Genomic DNA, 17103 nt, shown 5'->3' with positions numbered 1-17103 from the left:
GTATTTGCTCTGCAAAGGTTGTTTTATAATGCCTATTTTCTGATAGCAGGCCTAGCCTACAGACTGAATTAATCTGGAAAAAATGAAAGGCTTGCAGATGGTATATTTTAATAGTACTGCATTAAACATTCTTATAGTTGTGAAAAGATCTGCATCCTGTCACCTGTGTTGTACTTTGAATATTCCACCACTTAGGTAGAGTTGTTGCTTCCCGTCCGTGGTGTAGGCAATGTGTAGTGATGCGGCCACAGTTCACACCTGTGTCCACACGGCGATCATAACAAGACGATCTTCATGCAATCATCGTCATCCATTTGGAAAAAAAACACATTACACTCTTATTTGTGCTTTCATTCAGGCCCTTTAAAAAAACAAACCTTTGACGCTGATTGTAATTGTTCATGCGATATAATTGTATAGATCAAATATAGTATGTCCCTCTGTTTTGAAAAACAGATGCTGCTGATGACTTGAAAGGCTTTCAGATTTTTTTCCCACATGTGGAGAACAGATACCCCCCCCTGGCAGCATATTCTGTTCACTTCCCACGCCTCTTTAACAATACCATGAATTGTGTTGCAATAATAGCCTGTTCTTGGAGAATTTAATCCTTATACATGGAGAAATGTATAAAAATGTGTGTACCCTGCCTAGGACAAGTAAAAGGTAATTGGCTAATGTACACATGTCAACAGGAGCAGAGGACAGGCTCAGCTGTGCTGATCCGAGGGCTGCTGTCTTGTACAGTCCAGCACCATGGACAGCGCAGAGGCTTCCCAGCACAGACACTTTGCTGTCCATGGTGCTGAAATTCCGCTGAATTGGTGGCTGAGAATCCAGTTTTCCCAAGTGTTTTAGGATATTAGAATATAAAGTGTGAAAATAATGATGATAATAGTAATTTTTATACATCCTCGCTCAGTTCCAACTTCTGGATTAAGTTCACTTTTACCTTTTCCTGGGACCCCATCAAACAAGGACGCAGGGATGTCCGAACCTGAACTGCAAAGTCTGCGTTTTGCCACTTTTTGTGGAACTGCTTTGCTAGGTCACATTGTTTATTTGACCACTAAATCAAAGCACCTGTATGTTAATAGGAGTATGTTCATATCCAATATAGATTCTGAATATGTTCTCTGTTGATCCTTTGGTGGGAATTCTCTTTCATCCTGTGGCACACAGCCTATTATAATGCTCAAGGACATGTCGGCAGGTAAAGCCCTGCTGCCTGTGAGAAGGATCTCTCCATCCCTTAGGATAAAGGCATTTATAATGAGTCACTTGAAAAACAGCTCTAAGGAGGGTTTTTTGATGTAACTGTTGTATGAGGGGCAACATAGCAGAGACACGTGTATACAACCCATTTTAACTAGCCTGCTCCATGCATGTCTGAAACGTGGTCTGCCTCCTTTATCATAAAAGCCCAGTAAATCACCCTTGGCTGTCAAGCTGCTGATGAGTCTGCCCTGCATCAAGCCTATGCAGCCTTTCCACCAGGCTGTTGTATCCCTCTCCTCCTCCTCCTCCTCCTCCTCCTCCTCCCCCTCCCCCTCCCCTCCCTCGCTTCCTCTCCTCCTCCACATTCAGTGCTCCCTCTTGCGCGCACGGTGAGCAGCAGCAACGGCTTCAGCGCTTTTCTGACGCACCATCGGAGATGAGCATCCCAGTCCCACAGGCTGTCAAGGCAGACTCTCTCGACATCTCCCCCCTCGGACCTCTTCTTCGGTAAAGCTTTCAACCTCAGCTCTATTTGTTTTCAGCCTGTTTCCCCGCATCGCTTCCTTGTCTCGCAATTTGCCAGATTCAGCACTGCGTTTGCCTGGGATGCCCACAGTTGCCATCTCTTGGCTGGGAATTTACTTCGGAGGTGATTTTTGTATCCGCAACAACTGTCAACCAAAGTGATTGATTCCTGTCTACACTTGCGGGGGTCTTCTTGCTTGTTTTCGGGGCATCCTTCAGGACATTCTTGCGCGCCTAAGATAAGTGGTTAAATCATATCAAAGGTGAAAAAAGGGGTTGAAATAGAGGGCTGTTCAGACAGGAGATCGTTTGGATGACGGACACCAAGAGGCAATAGCTCTCCCTCTGCAACGCGGACCTCTGCGCCCTTGGAATATTCTTACAGAGGCACTGTTATAGAGTAGAAATCTCTTCTTTTTTTTTCTCAGTTTGCAGTCATAACCCATACGACGAGTTTGCCCACTGCAGGGGCTGCTGCGGCGTTCGTGTCTGCTCTGTTTTGAAATACGATTTCCTTTGACGGACGGGCGTCTGAGCATCCCGGACGAGCCCGAATTTGCGATGCCCAAACAGTGAGGGTACGGCGGGATCTCGTTTGGTCACCCTGCACGGTCGCATTGCTCCAGCCCGGAGGGACTGCAGCGGCTGGGAGATGTTCCTCCCGACGGGATGCCTGCTCCTCTCTGTTCTGCTATTTCACCCTGCCCTGGCCAAGGTGTGCAACGACCGCACCAAACACGGACAGGACAACAGCTGGTTCGCCAGGGACGGGGAAAACTTGCCCATCATGGTTCTTATGCCCATGAACGAGTCGGCCCTGATGAGCAGCATCAGTCAGGGGATCGAGCCGGCGGTCCAACTGGCCATCCAGCACATACGGGAGTCCAGGAAGTACTCGTTCTCACTCATCACCAAAATCTACGACACAGAGGTAAACACACAGAATAACACCGAGCTGCTGTGGGTCGTCTCAGGCGTGTTTAAAACTGTTGTATATGGCTTATGTGTGTGTGTCTGTGTGCACGCGCGTGTGTATATGTGCACGTGTGTATGGCGCGCGCATTGCCCCGCAGCGCTCCACACGTTGTGCGTTAAGGGGAAACGCTGTTGTGTTTGGGTATATGGGCATTTTTGCGTGCTTAGATAGCGCTAAAGTCAACTGATATGACCCCCCCCCCACACACACACACCCCCTATATAAGTCCATCTCGCTGCTGTCACCTGTCGTTGCTAGTGCATGTAGATGTAACCTGGCATAAGGCACTGCCTTACACATTACCCGGAAATTACCCCACTCTCTTGCTCTCCCTATACTGGACTGTTTTAATGGTTACCGCAATCTCAGGATGAAACGGAATGCCAAAGGCTGTCTGATGATAAAGATTTCATTCACCGACAGTCGGTTGGATTTCAAATTAAAACGCTGCAGCCGATCTTTTTGTAATCGTTGCTTTATATGATGTGTGTATGCCTTAAGATGGCTTTGCGCTATAACGATTGTTAGTCACGAATTAGTGTCTCTTTTAGCGATTAAAGGGCTGCTTCTCATAGTGCCTGAAGATGGCGGTAATTGGATGTACGATTTCTTCTGATTCCTTGCACCCTTGAAAGGAGCTGCATCTCCCAGCGTCCAAGCTCCAAATTAACATCTGTTTATTTGATAACAATAACCACAATAATAATATACCACTCCAGTTGAAGTCCTCTTGATGTTTAGTCATGGTTAAATCTCTGCAAGCTTTGACAATGTAGGCGTGTTCTCCGTAATTTGTTTACACTTGAATTATTTGAATCAGTTAACAGTACTTATTGTGGCCTTCTAGGCTTTTAGTGATTTACGTGCTTCAGAGGACACAATGCGATTGAGGAGTTTAAAGCTGTTGCATCATACAGTTGCCATGCCAACATGTAGGCCTATGGATGTTCATAGTTTGACAGCTCAACAAGATAAATCTATAGCATACGATGACATTGACCTGCTACTTAAATAAATTATAACTGCCTTTATAATTTGGGTTTAAATCTCCATGATCCATATTTGTCCTATTTTTTTCCTGTGCCTTAAATAGCAGTAATCATTTTGGTTTTCCTGTTCAGCACTTATTAAATATACTGTATGTGCACAGGTGTGTCCGTTTGAAAGAGCACACGCATCTCTGTTGACAGAGGTAAGCCCTCACAGGCAGCATGCGCTCAGACCACAGGATTAATATGCTCTTATGAGTTATGATTTTCCCCTTCTATTGCTCGCGAGAGAAAGATGAGCTGGAAGCAAGAGGTCAGTGGGCCAGCCTGACATCCGCTCGCTGGGAATGTCTGATACTGATGCCAGCTTTCTAATACTGGCAATCAATGGGAACTCATGAGAACAGTGTTATTTGATGACTTTGTGGTCAAAGGCTAAACTATGTTACACTGTCACAATGCCAATTCCCTGGTATTTGAATTTTGTTTTTTATGCAGGCCAGCTGAAAATCCAGGCTCTGATAATTTGTTTTGGAAATGTCAAGATAAAAATATTATATGCCAGCACTAAAACCCTCAATAATAGGTATTTGGTTGTGCTCAGTGCACAGATGTAGGCAAAAATAAATAGTCATCACTAGCACACCAGTGTGGCACACCTTATAGACATGTATTTGTTACTGTACTGTTCTAAGTAAAAAGCACCCTGCCAACAACTTAGAGTATATTTACAAGCCATTGCAAATCATCTGGCACAGCCTGGCATGCTTAAAGTCAACAAGGGACCGCCGAGAGCACTGTTAAGTTCAAATGGCAATATATTACTGCAACAGTACATTGTTATTATATATTTACAGAGAATATTAAAGAAACAGACAGAGACTTTAGTGAGAGAAACATGTTTTCAATAACATCTTAAGTTATGAGAAACTATTATTGTTTGTTCATATCAGATGAAGCACTCTGAAGTGTTCCTCAACACTTACAGGTGGATAAGACCTTTGCCCAGGACAGGTTTATTGCTGTAGTGTTGACTATATTGCTTTTGGAGCCTCTGACATGTTTATAAGAGCAATAATGTGAAGTTAGTGCCTGTGCTTTTAACAGTTCACCATACATGTGTTCATTATACATTTATTGACCTATAATCTTTTATTTACACATGAATAAAAGTCATTAAAACACACAGACACACACATGCGCACAGCTTCCTCACATACCACATGCTTATGTCAGAAAACAATACATGCATCAGTGCGTTTGTTGCAGCTAGCAGCAGGCCAAGTGTGTGCTTGTGTGGTGTTTGTACCGTGTGTGTGTGTGTGTGTGTGTGTGTGTGTGTGTGTGTGTGTGTGTGTGGGCACTGGGATTTAGCCTGGCAGATGTAAGTAATCAGTCCCTGAGCAGAGGCTCTTTATCCCTTTATCCCCTGTCGGTGGAGCCATGGATAGACGGGGCAGGCCCGGTCCATCCCCTGGTGGTGTGGAGCTGGATGGTGGTGGTGCTGCTGATGGGAGTAGAGAATCACTGGGGGGCTGTCCCACAGTAAAAGACCTGAGAGCTGAGGCTGCGCTGTTAGAATGAGGTAGTGGGTTGTTGGAGGATTGGAGAAGCAGGTTAGTAGAAGAAGAACAGATGTCCGGATGTGGAATGCCTGGAGATGAGATCTAATGCGGGCTGGTGTGAAACTAGTTTAATCAGGCCAAAGCTAGTCTCCTAAGATGTTTCAATAATAAAAGGCATTGTCGCAGGCTGCAGCAGTTGCAGACGAGAATACATCTTTAAGAGAATACAGCTTTAAAACCAAAGCATTGCAGGTAGAAAAGAAGCAGGATGGATTATATCAACTGGGAGGCTTAAGGCTGGAGCAGGAGTTGGTCCTCCACCACAGCTATAGATATGTGAGTGTGGGTTTTAGTGTAACGGAGGACTGATACTGTAACTCTGCAGGCTTAGCTGATCAAAGCTTTGGAGAGGACAGGAAGCACTGGAAGAGGATGGCAGGGAGACTTTGGGCAGTGAAAGCGTTCTAGGCTAAGCTACGCTAGTTCACCGGCTTATAGGATGTGTGACAGGTCCTTGAGAGGAACCACTCAGGGAAAGATCACCTTTTAGGAGAATAGTTCATATTTTTTTAACAGCGGTATGTCAGGTATGCACAATATGATTGCAATATTGCAAATATGTATTATTGCCTTTAATTGATATTGAAAGCTGAAGAGTGATAGGAAAGGGGAGAGAGAGAGAGAGAGAGAATGACATGCAGCAAAGGGCCGCAGGTCAAAGTAGAACCCATGACCTGCCTTGCTACATGGGACACCAGCTCTGTCAGGTGAGATAATAACTGGGCGCCCTATGATTGCAATAATTTGCTAGTCCTATGTACTGTTAGTGTAGGACAGTAATAGTCAGATTATTTGGTATGACTTCTTAACATAATGATTCCTATATGCTGGTGATTACTCACTAATGAAAACATAGTTATGAATATTATATTCCATTTGTGCCAATAAATCCTCCTAAATGTTACACGCAACAAGTCATTTGTTCGAATGTATTTAAAAGCAGACCCACAAAGCCGTTGTACGTATTTGATGTGGTAGCATTAATTGGCACTGCGTCCATTGCCTCACTTGACAGACAAGCTAACAGGTGACTTCAGATTGGTTGTTGTAGTAAGGTTTCCGCAGGCCGTAAACCACATCACCTTTAACCAGACTGCAAAACATGCAGACTTCTACACAGTGAAAATTGGAATTTGGTAAGATCATTATCCTACTTTCAGATCGTTGTTAGAATTTTAAATGTAAAGTGAAAGCTCTACCACCCATTCATCTGCAGTGATCCAACACCTTTTGTTGTTGGTTGTGAAATGGGAAATTTCATTTGTGATGACAAGAGGGGAATAGTCTCATATAACAAGAAATGTAATATATCAACTCTTGGAATTGTCTTTTCTGTCCGCTCTTCTCTCTTCTTAAAATTTTATTAATGTACTTTTAGGGAATGTGCTCCATGTTTCTTACATTGTAGCAGCCAAAGAAGAGTGAACACATGTATTTTTAAAGGCAAATCAATACAACCACAAAGACACACAGTCTGCAGTTGGAGATGCTGATCCTGTCCATGTACAGTGCACCACATATTGTATGCAGATGGGTATTTATAGTGTATATAAGTATCCATCCATGCAATATTATGGGCCTCCTGAGACTATGTTAGCAATGACCTATGTCCAGACATACTGCACACAGATATGAACTGCTTCTACTCTCCTCCGAGGAATAGATGCAACATGTCACATTTGTGCACATGTTGGCAAGCCTGAAATCGCCGTACAGTACACTTGTTCACAGGAGGAAGAACACCCCCCTGAGCATATATAAGGCATTCTGTCATTTTGTCAGAAGAAGTTAGTTTTGCCGTGAAAAGGCATTATCATAATGGAGGTCAGGATGCTGCTAATCATAGGTCTTAAGTCAAAGTGAGCTGGTTATGGCCGGTTAGTGTTTTTAGGGGAGAATCTGTTTAAGCAAAGTGTTATTTGTTTATAGTGTAAGTCATTATTTTATATATGTATGTATATATATTAGTGCTGTCAAACGATTAAAATATTTAATCGTGATTAATCGCATTAATGTCATAGTTAACTCCCAATTAATCACACATTTTTTATCTATTCTAAATGTCCCTTGATTACTTTTTGTCCCATTATTTTTTCTCATTTTAATGCTCTTATCAACATGGAAAAGTGGATTGGCTTGCTTTGTGCAAATGTTGTTTTTAATGAAAAATCATCCATTGTCGATTGGCTTTGACGAGGGGGTGGAGAATTCGCATCAGCTGTGTGCTTGGCCATCAAGTGGTATTTCCGACTGGACGTGCTGCGATGATAGCTCAGTTCACGACGACAAAACACACAGATCACTTTGGTCTTGTCAATGGAACCATTTGGCAACTTTTTAAAAGTAAACTTTCCATTCAGAATATTATTGGCATCCATTTCGGCGTCTCGCGCTCGCCATCCACTAAAAATGTAACGTCTACTACTCTTAAACAAGTGTGTGCGGCGTGCCTGTTGTTTTGTTTCCAGTCTAGCTAGATCCGGTGTGGTGTTGTAGTTTTTCTAACGTTACTAGTTGTTGCAACAGCATGTGAAAAAAAACTACAAAGTGTGCTAGGCCAAAAAGAACGTTAATCTTGCGATAAAAAAACTGACGCTGTTAAAATGGGTTTGCGTTAACGTCGTTAATACCGTTAATAACGCTTTTTATTTATATATATATATATATATATATATATATACATGCATACAGTATATATATTCAGAATGTGACTTTTAATGATCTTACTGATTCACACACTTTAACTCACCTTTTGAGCTTTTTTGTTAAACCATCTGACATGGGCCAAATGAAGCAGCGCCTTTGGACATCTTATATGTCAGGGTCTCATATTGTACGCCACATATTATCTAAATATCTGACATCTATTCAGCGCCGAGCAGGTGACCCAGGGGGGTCAACAAAGATTGCCTGTCACTGTTCCTAAGAGAGGGCGAATATTTAGGGATAGTAGGGAAAAGCAGCCTGTGACAGCCTGGGTAATCTCTAGGCATACAGAAAGTGCTGAGTGTAGCTGTATCCACTGACCCGACACAGATAGTGGGGATCAATGTGCAGCAGCCCTTCTCATAGAACGAACAGGATCTCAGGGGAGAATCGGAGAGAGAGAGAGGCGAGAGAGAAAGAGATGTGTAGGGCTATGAGATGGAGATCCTGAAATAGGATTATATCATCTTCTGTGCAGGAAGAGGAAATGGCCAGCCTCTTAATTCTTATTGGATCATAATGCAATGCCATTTATGTTGTTTCTCTGAGGCTACACAGTTTAATGGCTATGTGGAGAAAAAAAAAGAAGCAATTACTGCATGCAATGAGGTATGCACATTAGATCAGTTAAAGGCTCCCAAGATCTTGTGTTGTTGTGTCAATGATATAATTTCACAGGTTCATGAGAGTATTGCTTTTATATAATTATAATGTTTTTTTCACGGTATTAGAGAAACATGGGTCACTGTTTAATGAAGTTACTAAATTTGAGCACTAATTGCTGACCTTTGTCTTGAGTCAGGCCGCCAGTGGCCTGGAGGGCTCGAGCAAGACAACCATAAATGTGAACTTTACTGATAAAAGAGGCTCTTACGTGCCCTGAAGCTGGCTTTTATAACAGATTCTGTGGCACACAAGCACACACATAATACGGCACATAAATGCACGGAAGTATGCTCACACGCTGTTTGTTTTCATGCACACGCCACTGCACACACAGACCTGTTTCTTCCCTTCAGACACACACACAGCACGTACACTCCCACATATGGTCATGGTTGTTTTCAATTGGCGCCCCTGCAGCACTGCCTGAGGTCAGGACAATGTGGTCAGTTGAGCAGTTAGACGTGAAGTGTTGTTCAGTTTCAATAAAAATGGAGCCACAGCATCATCAGATTGCTTTATACAACATCAGCACCTTCATCCATCCTCCCCTCAGGCAGTAGTCAAAAACCCTACATCACTAAAAACAATTTTCATCAATCTTGTGAAACCAATGTAACATGACAAAAAAATCTATTTCTGTGTACTATGCATTTTTATTTTCTGTTTCAGAATCAGAATCAGAATCAGAATAAGATTTATTGCCAGGTAGGTTTTTACACATACGAGGAATTTATCTTGTTGCAATGGTGCTTAAAATATACAATCACACAAAAATACATAAATCACACAAAAATATACAAGTCAGACAAAAATCACACAAGAATAAAGTACTTTTAAAAATATAAATAAATAAAGATAAGAAAGATAAGAAAAAGATAAGAAAACTGTACAGAAGACAGAAGTGCATTAATGTAATGCATATATAAATATAGGGTTGGTATAAGAGTCAGTGACATTGGGGGATCAGGGCCCTGTTAGTGAGGCCAGCTGCAGATGGAAAGAAACTGTTTTTGTGGCGAGAGGTTTTGGTTTTGGTCTGTCTTCTCCTGTGCACTATGACTCTTGCATCAATCACTGTCATATGCTTAATTTGATTTGATCAAGGAATTTAAAGTAATCATCAAAGACAATACAATGGTAGAAACTGACCTATGTTGCTGTTTAAATGTTGATTTATTTTTTAACAGAAAAGAGACACAGTAGACCTCCTGGGCATTGAGCATTCTCACCAGTGTTGGATTTAATACTAGTGGTTCTTTGTGGCCCTCTCTTGTCCATCATTGCTTCATCCACAATAGACCTGACCTCTTTCTTTCCTGTTTATCCCGGAGGCTGGTCCTAAAGCTTAAAAGAGAAATGCGTCAAATTTGCCTGCATTACGTTTCCCCACACCGACCTTAGGGCAACATCTTTCTGCTAAACACAATTATTTGATATAATATTGGTATTCCGAGCACTAAAATTCAATCGTGGAGTTCAAGTGTGACAAAAACAAATTAGCTTTCTGGCTTTCTTCACCTTGCACCTTGCATTTTCCTGGAGTAGATTACAGTATGTTTGACTGAATCGCATGTATGTTGCTAATTTGATGGAGCTAGAGGGAGTTTTTGGCATTATCTCTTGTCGGTGCAGTCAACCTGCAGGACCTGATGTGCTGACCAAGTCTAGGGCTAATCGCATGAGAGAGGCAACGGCTGAATTCAATTCCAGAAGCACCTTAAGCAAGACCCCTTCGTTGCTTGCACAGCAACGAAAATGTGTGGTCGTGCGTGAGTGCTGCTGGCTGTTGGGAAAGGATGGGAAATAGTCTGTACACTAGATGTGTGGGCGGAGGTACTTATGTGAATATCTGAGTGCCTTGTGATTCTTTGAGATGGACCCAATCACCCGACACTGATATTGATAGAAATCAGGCAATTGCAACAGTGGATCCTCGTGCTAAAATTCAGCATAGAAGAAAGCCGTGGTTAAGGGCGTCACTTTCATTGCTGCGCATCTTCTTTGCTGTCTGCCTATAGATGTGTTTTTTCTGCATTGGTAAATCGGCCTTAATGCAATCGGCTGGAATCATTGAAATAAATCATATATAATCAAGTGTATATAATCAATTGTCCTATTGTCTGGCCAGACTCATTCATGATGTGGTCAGTGGACTGTGCTGTGGTCAGCAGCACCATTACTTATGTGTTGTTGAATGGATGACAAACTAGCAGAATAGAGGATACATCAGTGCCAGGAAGAGTACCGCAAAACGATAGAAAAAAAACACTAATAATTGTATGCCTTATACTTAAATACATTCTAGCATCGTGCCTCACCTGAAAAAGATTAATACAGTATCTAAAACTCCACATATGTTTGCCCTGAATTCATTGCATCTTAATTACAACCAGACGACACGGTCGTGTAGTAAAAGCTTTAATGAATACAGTTTGTGATAATCAATTAGGTTTCAAATGAATTTGTCATTGTCAAATTTTAATCTTCCTTTCTTTGTGCTGTCCTTTTGTGTTTTCCCAGCAGATGCTATGGTGAGACATCTGTTGGCTTGTCCCCCCCTCCTCATCTTTTTCTTTCTATTCTCTTAGACTCTACCGTCAACAAAATACACAATGACTCCAAAAGGTGGTGAACCTGGCATCTGGCTGCCATTAACATTAAACAAACAGTTACTCTCTGATTCACAAGGCTGTTCTGTGGTGTTGAGGGAGGGACACCCATTGGGAAATCACCCAGGAGAGATGTGGGGTGGGGGAGGCAGAAAATGGGGACTTTAGGCGGACGGGATATGAGAGGTGTAGAGTGGAAAGATGGAACGTGAGGCAGATAAACTGGAGGAAGAAACACTGAAAATGCCACTTTTAAAGTAGTGATAGACAAGAGCTGGGACGAGGATGAAAATCTCCCATCTTTATTCAGTGCTGCTGAAAATACTGACAAGATGGCTGCTGCCATGTTGAGTGCAACAGAAAGTCAGCCCGTCTGGCTGCTACTGCTGGTGCATCTATAAAGCTGCCATTGATCCCCAGCCAAGCCATTTGCACAGATAATTAACACAGTGAATGTTTATCTGCTGCTATAGCTTGTTTCACTGCAAACTACTGAAAAATCACTCTTTCTAACTCCCAAATGTGGTGTGAGCATTAGGATTCTTTCAGTATTTTTTGTTTCGGTCGGTAAAAGGTTTCAGAATGATATTCATGATGTTGGAGTTTGTTTACTGAACCCATTTTTCTGCAGACAAGATCCAGGAGACTATGTGTTTGTGTGCTTATGGTTACCCACCCCAAGAGAGGTGGCCTGTTCTTGCACGTCTGAAGAATTTCCATCACTAAAAGGTTGTGTATATGTGTGTGAGAGACACAGGCAGACAGGAGGTTGTATCAGTGAGATGGGTTTCAAATGTTTAATATTGCTCTTCTAGTGTTGACTTTTCACCTTTAAACAAAGCAGATTATGATCACAGTCCTACCACTCCAGATGACCTTTTTAAAGGATGTTTTCTACTGCTTTTATCAGCCATTATTATACCTTAATCCTTAAAAGTGTACCTTCCCTGCTCACTGCATCACTGTCTTCTCCTTTCACTGCTCTTCACTCTTCCACCCTCTCTCTCTCACACACACACACACACACGCGCACACACACACACACACACACACACACACACACACACACACGCTCACAGACACTACATTCACCTCACTGCCTCTCTGTCCCTCTCCCGTGAGTAGACAGAAATGAAAGGATTATTGTGGAAAGGGTGTGCCGTTGTCATTAGAGATTGGACAAGTACTCTGTGCATGCTCCTGTCTGTCGCTCTCAAGGGGGCCCAGCACAGAGCAATAAGCAGAGAGAGTCTGTCCTTGTCAGTCCTGTAATTACATTAAAGCTCATGTAATTCTTGGCCCAAAAAAAAAGAGGAGCCAAGCATCGTCTGCTTCTTGGGGAGGGATGTGTGTGTATGTGCGCGTGCATGTGGGTACACTTGTGTATAATGATTACGTTCGCTTAGAAAGAGAAAGTGATTTTATGCTGGTGCTTGCATATGTCCACACATGGAAGTTTATGTTTGACTCAAGGTCTGTGTCTGTGTCGTGTGTGTGTGTGTGTGTGTGTGTGTGTGTGTGTGTGTGTGTGTGTGTGTGTGTGTGTGTGTGTGTGTGTGTCCATTTGCATGATTCTGGCAGCACGCAATGTATATGGTTTTAGTATGTGTGCATCCTGTTCCCAGGGGTCAACGGCACTTAACACTTGTTCCCAGAGGGCAGGTTGGTTGTCATGGCCGCAGCTGGGGGATGTGTGTAGAGTCAGGCAGGTGTCACAGAAGAATAATGGCCTTTCTTGCTTTCTCACCATGACATACACCTACACAATTTTTCTCAGCAGTCTTTCTCTCTCACACATACTCTTACTCACACATACCCACCCGCACACACACACACACACACACACACACACACACACACTCTCACAACACATGTAAACAAACTTGCATACCCGTAGTGACTAGTCAACAGAAGGTACCAGGGTGCATCGCTGCCATCTCTAAAATGGCTTTGGGAAAAAGAAAATGTTTACATAATTGTTTCTTTTTTCTGTCAAATTATGGAGGAGAATTCACTAATTCCATCTAGACTTTGCTTGTTACAATAACAGATTGTGACTACCTATATGTATATTTCAAAACCCCTTTCTGTGCTAAAATGGTGTTGGTTGAATCTAGTGTAGGTGTGTTATATACAATTACAACATTCATTCATGCACAAAATTCTGCACAAAATTTTGCCATCAGCCTCAATAGAGTGACTGTCCTGCAAGGTGAAATGTTTCACACAGCAGTGCACTCTCTAATGGAGGCTTTCCCACTGTTAAAAGCAATTAAAGAATGCCATTAAATGATGCCTATAATTTATTGCAATAAGTTCAGAGGATTTATAACTGTAATCTGTTTTTACATCCTTAAGAATTTCTGCATCAAAAGTTAGACTTTTGCACCAAATCCAACATTTCACTACTTCGTACAAACTGACACGATCAGTACATTGTAGACGTTGAAAGCGATTTCAACTATTACACTCTTCCACGTTCATGGTTTCTACCCTTTGTCTTACAGGCAGGTTTGCTTTTTAAGATATCATAACTGAACATGTCATTTTCAGTTCTGTTCCTCTGTCCTTTTCTAGAAAGAGATGCTCAACTGAAGGAGCGATTATACAGTTTCAATCACACCGATAAGGACCTTCATGGAGCACCTGTCGGAAGCACAGCCTTCACAGTTATTATTTTACAGAAATAGACTGTTGGATTTAATACATTAAAGCTTCCTTGAGCAATATCTCATGCTTTTGTGCTCATCCAGCTGTGAGGAAACAAACTGTATAACAAAAACAAACACTATAATCCTGTGTTTTCCGGTATTTTCTTGCTTTAACTGACTACATACTGACTGTAAAGGATTGTGTGAAAGTGTAACTACTGTGATTTGTTGCTGGTCGTAGGCCCCCAGCGTGCGTCCATGTGCCACACTGCAGCTCTCTGCTCCTGCAGGCTCTGATACACATCAGACCTTTGTCCATTTGCCGCCCACTCATAGTGGCTACCACTTCCCCATCCGTGATTGCTGGGGGCTGTTAGCGAAAAGCAGTTGGTGAGCCCATTGTGTGCCAAGAGCGATAACAACAGACAGTAGAATCACAGATGTAACCTACACACATATACACACACGCTCCCTGCCACACTCCCTAAGTGCCTATGCACGGTAGCAGTGGTATACACATCTGTCATGCCCATCCAAAGCAGGCAATCATGCCACATGCGATCACAAAAGGCTGTGCAATGATGATAAGAGATCATTTGCAACCAAGCTCTATCTGTCGTGGCTCAGTCCTAATCTTTGTGTGTGTGTGTGTGTGTGTGTGTGTGTGTGTGTGTGTGTGTGTGTGTGTGTGTGTGTGTGTGTGTGTGTGTGTGTGTGTGTGTGTGTGTGTGTGTGTGCGTGTGTGTGTAAGTGTGCGCATGTGTGTGTTTTCATGTACGGATAGTTGAATAAATGGATGGCAAAACAGATTAAATTGTGCTTTCTTGTGTTGTATCAGTGGAATTGTGTTTTGTCAGTAAAACCAGGCGTGGTTTTGCATTTTGTTTTGAGCAGTCACAACTCCATTTGGCAAACAAGCCCCAATCCACAATCCCTAAAACACACACACACACACACACACACACACACACACACACACACACACACACACACACACACACACACACACACTGAAGTAATTTCTGCTAATGTTAATACACCTCTAAACAAACTAGGTTATAGGCTATAGAGCAGGAACTGTCGCTGTAAAGAGTAGTTAGTGTTGCAGTGCCTGCATCAGACTGCTGCTGATAGATGGGGTGGGGTCCTGATTGGAGGGACCCACTGCTGCATGTCTGACTAATGAACTGTTACTGAAAGGCAGGAACCTTTTTATTGCCTTCTTTATGAGGAGAAGAGGGTACACTTATGACCTGGCCTGCTGTCTCCTTTTTACTAGTCACAAGCAAACATATGCACATACAAACACACACAGACACAGACACAGGGCCTGCATGGTTCTCCCTGAAGGACGGTTATCTCTCATGGTTATTTGCCAAAGGCGAAACAAACCAGAGGCAGCTGATCTGATGACCAGGCAATAAACTTCTGGAGCGGACTTGTTGGTAAATGGTGTGTTCAAAATTAAAATTGTAGGTACAATTCCCATTAGATCCAGAGCACTGTAAATAGTGTTTGTTGAAGTTGTATTTTTCATGTTAAGCTGCAGCCATAAGACATTTCTAGTGGGGAAGCTGAACGTTGTATTTAATGGCTCATGACAAATGCTTAGATGCAAATCTGCATGGTTCAGCAAAAAAAAAAAAAAGAAAAAGAATCTGTCCAATTGTTAGCATTTGAATAGCAGGAAAATATAATTTGAACATTTATCCAGGATAGGGGCTCCACTTTCTCTGTGCTCTCCAGCTTTCCTGCATGCCCCAGTCACAAACTACAGGTGTTTCTTTATTTCCACCTGGGCTTCACATCAATCAGCAGTCTGAAGCCATGTCATTAAGGCGCTGTCAGCTTGGTCCATTTCATGAAATTTGCAGCAAGCGAACTGATATTCGCAATATGCAATCACTTTTTGACGTGTCGCAAATAAATTACAATCTCAAGACACAACAGGACCTCAAACCACACAGTGAAAGAGGCAATCTGTATTTAGAAATTCATTCATCACCACTTCAAGGAGATGAGTGTGATGAAATACTCTTTTCTGTCCCGGAGTATGTGTTCAGTCATACAAAAGTGTAAGTATGTGAAAGCCCTTTTTGAAGTTATTAATAACTTGGGAACATTTGTGAAATGAGACTGACAACCTTAGCAAAACAAAATGTTTTCTTTATTTTGAAACTGGGTGTTTGGGCACTCACTTGTGCATTGGCAATTTATGTTTCAGCTGAATATTTGGGACTTAAACTTGTTTTGACTCATTGTCCAGGCCTTTCTCTCATCACCTGGAGAGACCTTGATCATCATAGCAATATTAGTACAAATATTTGATGACCTTTTAAAAGTTTTTTCTGACTTGGGCAAAACGACCCAATAACAATTTCCGTTGCACCGATAGCCAAAGAAAACATGAAATCAGGAAATCTTGGATGGTAATTGACATGTTGAATAGAGACTGGGGGGATATATTTAGTATAATCTAATAATCCTCATCTCAGACGGTCTTATCTTTGGATAACACTATTTACATGATTAGATGCTCTTACTTTCATGCTGATTTATTGCCTCCGTCCAAATGCACAACAGTCTTTGCCAGAAAGCAGTTCCTCTGTTCATGTAGCCCAACTGTGTGTATTGATTTCATGGCTAAAAACAGGGTGATGGCAGAATGCCTGTTTTATTCTTCCTTTTGGGAAACATCCAAGAACAATTGATGCCACCCTTTTGCTGCTTCTTAAAAATGGGCAGCTTGTTGACAATATGGATCCAACTGCACCTGAATTTCGTCACTTACATAGCGTTGGTTCAAATCACATTTTAACTTGATTTTTCCATAATGTGAAGTTTCATGGTCACGGTGGGATGCTTGTGGAATGCACCCTTGGGGTTTTCACCACTGCTGCCAAAAGATACTGACCGCCACTTTCTTTTATTGAACCCTTTCATTATGTTTGAAATTCCAAGGTAAAAGACCGTCTGGGGAATAAACGTCACCAGCCATATTCAGCCACTTCAACACACTATACAAGAAAGATAAAGCAATTAAATCACAACGTAATGTATACAGTATAGTGAGCTCTTATGGCAATAAGAGAGTGATGGGCAGTTTGTCTTCAAAATGACAGCCGATGTTTAGGTGAA

General features: G+C 42.2%; 1 protein-coding gene across 1 annotated transcript in view; it reads left to right on the top strand.

Moving 5' to 3' along the window:
* The first annotated feature begins 1583 nt into the window (after positions 1–1583).
* gabbr2 (gamma-aminobutyric acid (GABA) B receptor, 2) overlaps positions 1584–17103 on the top strand; it is a 174241-nt gene continuing 158721 nt past the window's right edge. Inside the window, exon 1 of the mRNA XM_051390179.1 lies at positions 1584–2674. Coding sequence (XP_051246139.1) covers positions 2396–2674 — 279 coding nt within the window. The 5' untranslated portion in view covers positions 1584–2395. The remainder of the gene's footprint in view (positions 2675–17103) is intronic.

The sequence above is a fragment of the Dicentrarchus labrax genome, unplaced genomic scaffold (assembly GCF_905237075.1).
Source record: "Dicentrarchus labrax unplaced genomic scaffold, dlabrax2021, whole genome shotgun sequence".
Taxonomy (NCBI): Eukaryota; Metazoa; Chordata; class Actinopteri; family Moronidae; genus Dicentrarchus; species Dicentrarchus labrax.
This window is presented reverse-complemented; position numbering and strand designations above follow the sequence as displayed.